The following is a 2,500-nucleotide window of genomic DNA, read 5'->3' on the forward strand; positions in this document are numbered from 1 at the left end:
GGAACATATTCATCTTCAAAATGGACTGTACTCAATTAAGCTGAGCACTGAATATGAGCGCAGTATTATACTCCATTACGCGGATTACTACTGAACGCTTGGTCTCGCACTTCAGCCATGTTTGTAGTTCGTTTACACTATTTAACCGCATCTGCAGGGGAATCAGATTGTATTGTGGGTAATATAAGCAGTTAGAGTACAGACGGACACGCTTCATATGTGTGCTGGAAATAGAGCGTCGGGAAACCCTGGCGTGCTCTTTTGAAGATACTCCGCTTTTACACACACTAACTGTGTTTCCTGACAGTGTTGAGGATGTGTGGTGTGTGCATGGAGGACGCAGCAGGAGTCAGCTCACATATATTAGACAGACGCCGCTGATATGAACAGAAGCTGCAGCCTGAAGCTGTGTGTGACAGCAGGTGTGTTTGAACAGGTGCTCCAGCATCCCACACAGGGAGGTCAGATTCTGCATCTCCACGGCAACATGAAGGATGCTCCCACACGGCTGGCTGAAATCAGTGTGTTCTCGCTGTCCAGCCAACCCATTGACCACGAGTACAGCAGCAGCATGGGCGGAGCCACCATCAAAGCCTTGGGTACCAGCACTCGCGCACACACAAACTTGCAAACCCACACACACATATATACAAACAAACGCACACAAAAATTCACACACAAACATATATATATATATATATATATACACAGCACACACATACACTCATATAAGCACACACACACACAGATAGGTATAGATACACACATGCGCGCGCACACACACACACACACACATATTACGCTATCTACATTGTAAACGTGCTATAGAAATAAAGATGAATTCAATTGAACATACACAGATACACACACACATACAAACAAACACACACACTGATATACAAAAATACATACAAACACACACAGATATACAACATATACACAGACAGATACACAAACACACATGCAGTTATACAAAATATACACACACAGATACACAAACACATACACAGATACACACACAAAGATACACAAAAATATACATATACACACATATGCAGTACACATATACAAACACACGCAGATATAAAAATACAACAACACACAGACACACACACACACACACTGTAAAACTGTTATTGTGCGTCTGTAATGTTTGTTCATTTAAACTCCTTCATTTGCTTCATGACTCCTGTCTGCAGTCGTACATCACTGTAGGGTTGAGTTACAGGAGTGTGTGTGTGTGTGTGTGTGTGTGTGTGTGTGTGTCTTCAGATCGTTCTCCTGATATGGATAATTACTCAGAGGATGATGAGGACAGTTATTCGTCAGAGCAGGAGGGCAGTGATGATGCTGGACATACACAGGTGACACACACACACACACACCGTATCACTGACTGGTCACGCGCGCATGTCTCCTGTTACACTGTTATTCTGCTTCCTGTGTGTAGGATCTGTATGATGAGGATGACGACTTACGAAAGCCCAAAAAAACCCGACGGAAGATGACCAGATCCATCTCCATAACACGAGTAAGGAGCCCGCAGAGTCCTGTTGGTCAAAGTGTGTGAGTGTGTGTGTGCTGTGAGTGTTTATGTGGTCGGTTTAATTGGTTGTGTGTGTTATGAGTGTTTGTGTGATTGTATGAGTGTGAGCATTTGTGTGTGAGTCAGTGTATTATGAGGGTTTGTGAGTGTGTGTGTGTGTGTGTGTGTGTGTGTGTGTGTGTGTGTTATTGGGGTTTGTGTGAGTGTTCGTTGAATGTTTTTGTTGAGTGTTTGTGTGTCTTATAAATGTTTGTGTGTGTGTGTGTGTGTGTGTGTGTGTGTGTGTGCGTGTGTGCACATGCATTTGAGTGTGTGTGCTTTATTTTTGTGAGTTATGAGTGTTATGAGTGTTTATGTGTGTATGTGTTTTGAGAGTGAGTGTGTTAATGTGTGCGTGTATGTGTTTGTGTGTGCTTTGAGTGTGTCTGAGTGTGTGTGCATGTGAGTGTGTGTTATACGAGTGTGTGTTATGAGTGTGTGTCTTAGTTATATGAGTGTGTGCTGTTTGTGTGTGTGTATGTCTTTGTGTGAGTATGAGTGTGTTATTAGTGTGTGTGTTATGAGTGTATCACACAGTGTGTGTGTGTGTTTATCCAGTGGTTCTGATCTGCTGTTGTTCTGTTCTTCACAGCAGCCCAATTTCAAGCAGAAGTTTGTGGCTTTACTGAAGAGATTCAAGGTGTCAGATGAGGTGAGTCTCTCCATCCGTCCGTCTCTCCGTCAGTGGCTCTGCAGTTTAGCAGAATGATCTGCCCATGGAGTAAACAGATTAATCTTGCTTTTCCTTCTGACATCAGATCATTTCTCTTCCCTCATTGTCAGATTATTCTGCTTGTTTTATGGGAACTCAACTCATTATTCTGAAAACAACATGTTTCACTAGTCTAGACAAATGTAGGAGTGTGTAGATATTTGGTAGGGATGCACGATATATCGGCGGCGTTATCATTATCA

At 42.7% G+C, this 2,500-nt stretch overlaps 1 protein-coding gene across 2 annotated transcripts in view; it reads left to right on the plus strand.

Annotated features, from left to right (window-relative positions):
- Positions 1–2,500, plus strand: part of zmp:0000000755 (phosphofurin acidic cluster sorting protein 1) — a 38,994-nt gene that overhangs the window by 15,797 nt on the left and 20,697 nt on the right. For both annotated transcript variants that reach the window (XM_056471585.1, XM_056471584.1), the window contains exons 5-8: positions 437–599; positions 1,273–1,364; positions 1,451–1,531; positions 2,178–2,237. In XM_056471585.1, coding sequence (XP_056327560.1) covers positions 437–599; positions 1,273–1,364; positions 1,451–1,531; positions 2,178–2,237 — 396 coding nt within the window. The remainder of the gene's footprint in view (positions 1–436; positions 600–1,272; positions 1,365–1,450; positions 1,532–2,177; positions 2,238–2,500) is intronic.

The sequence above is a fragment of the Danio aesculapii genome, chromosome 13, assembly GCF_903798145.1.
Source record: "Danio aesculapii chromosome 13, fDanAes4.1, whole genome shotgun sequence".
NCBI lineage: Eukaryota > Metazoa > Chordata > Actinopteri > Cypriniformes > Danionidae > Danio > Danio aesculapii.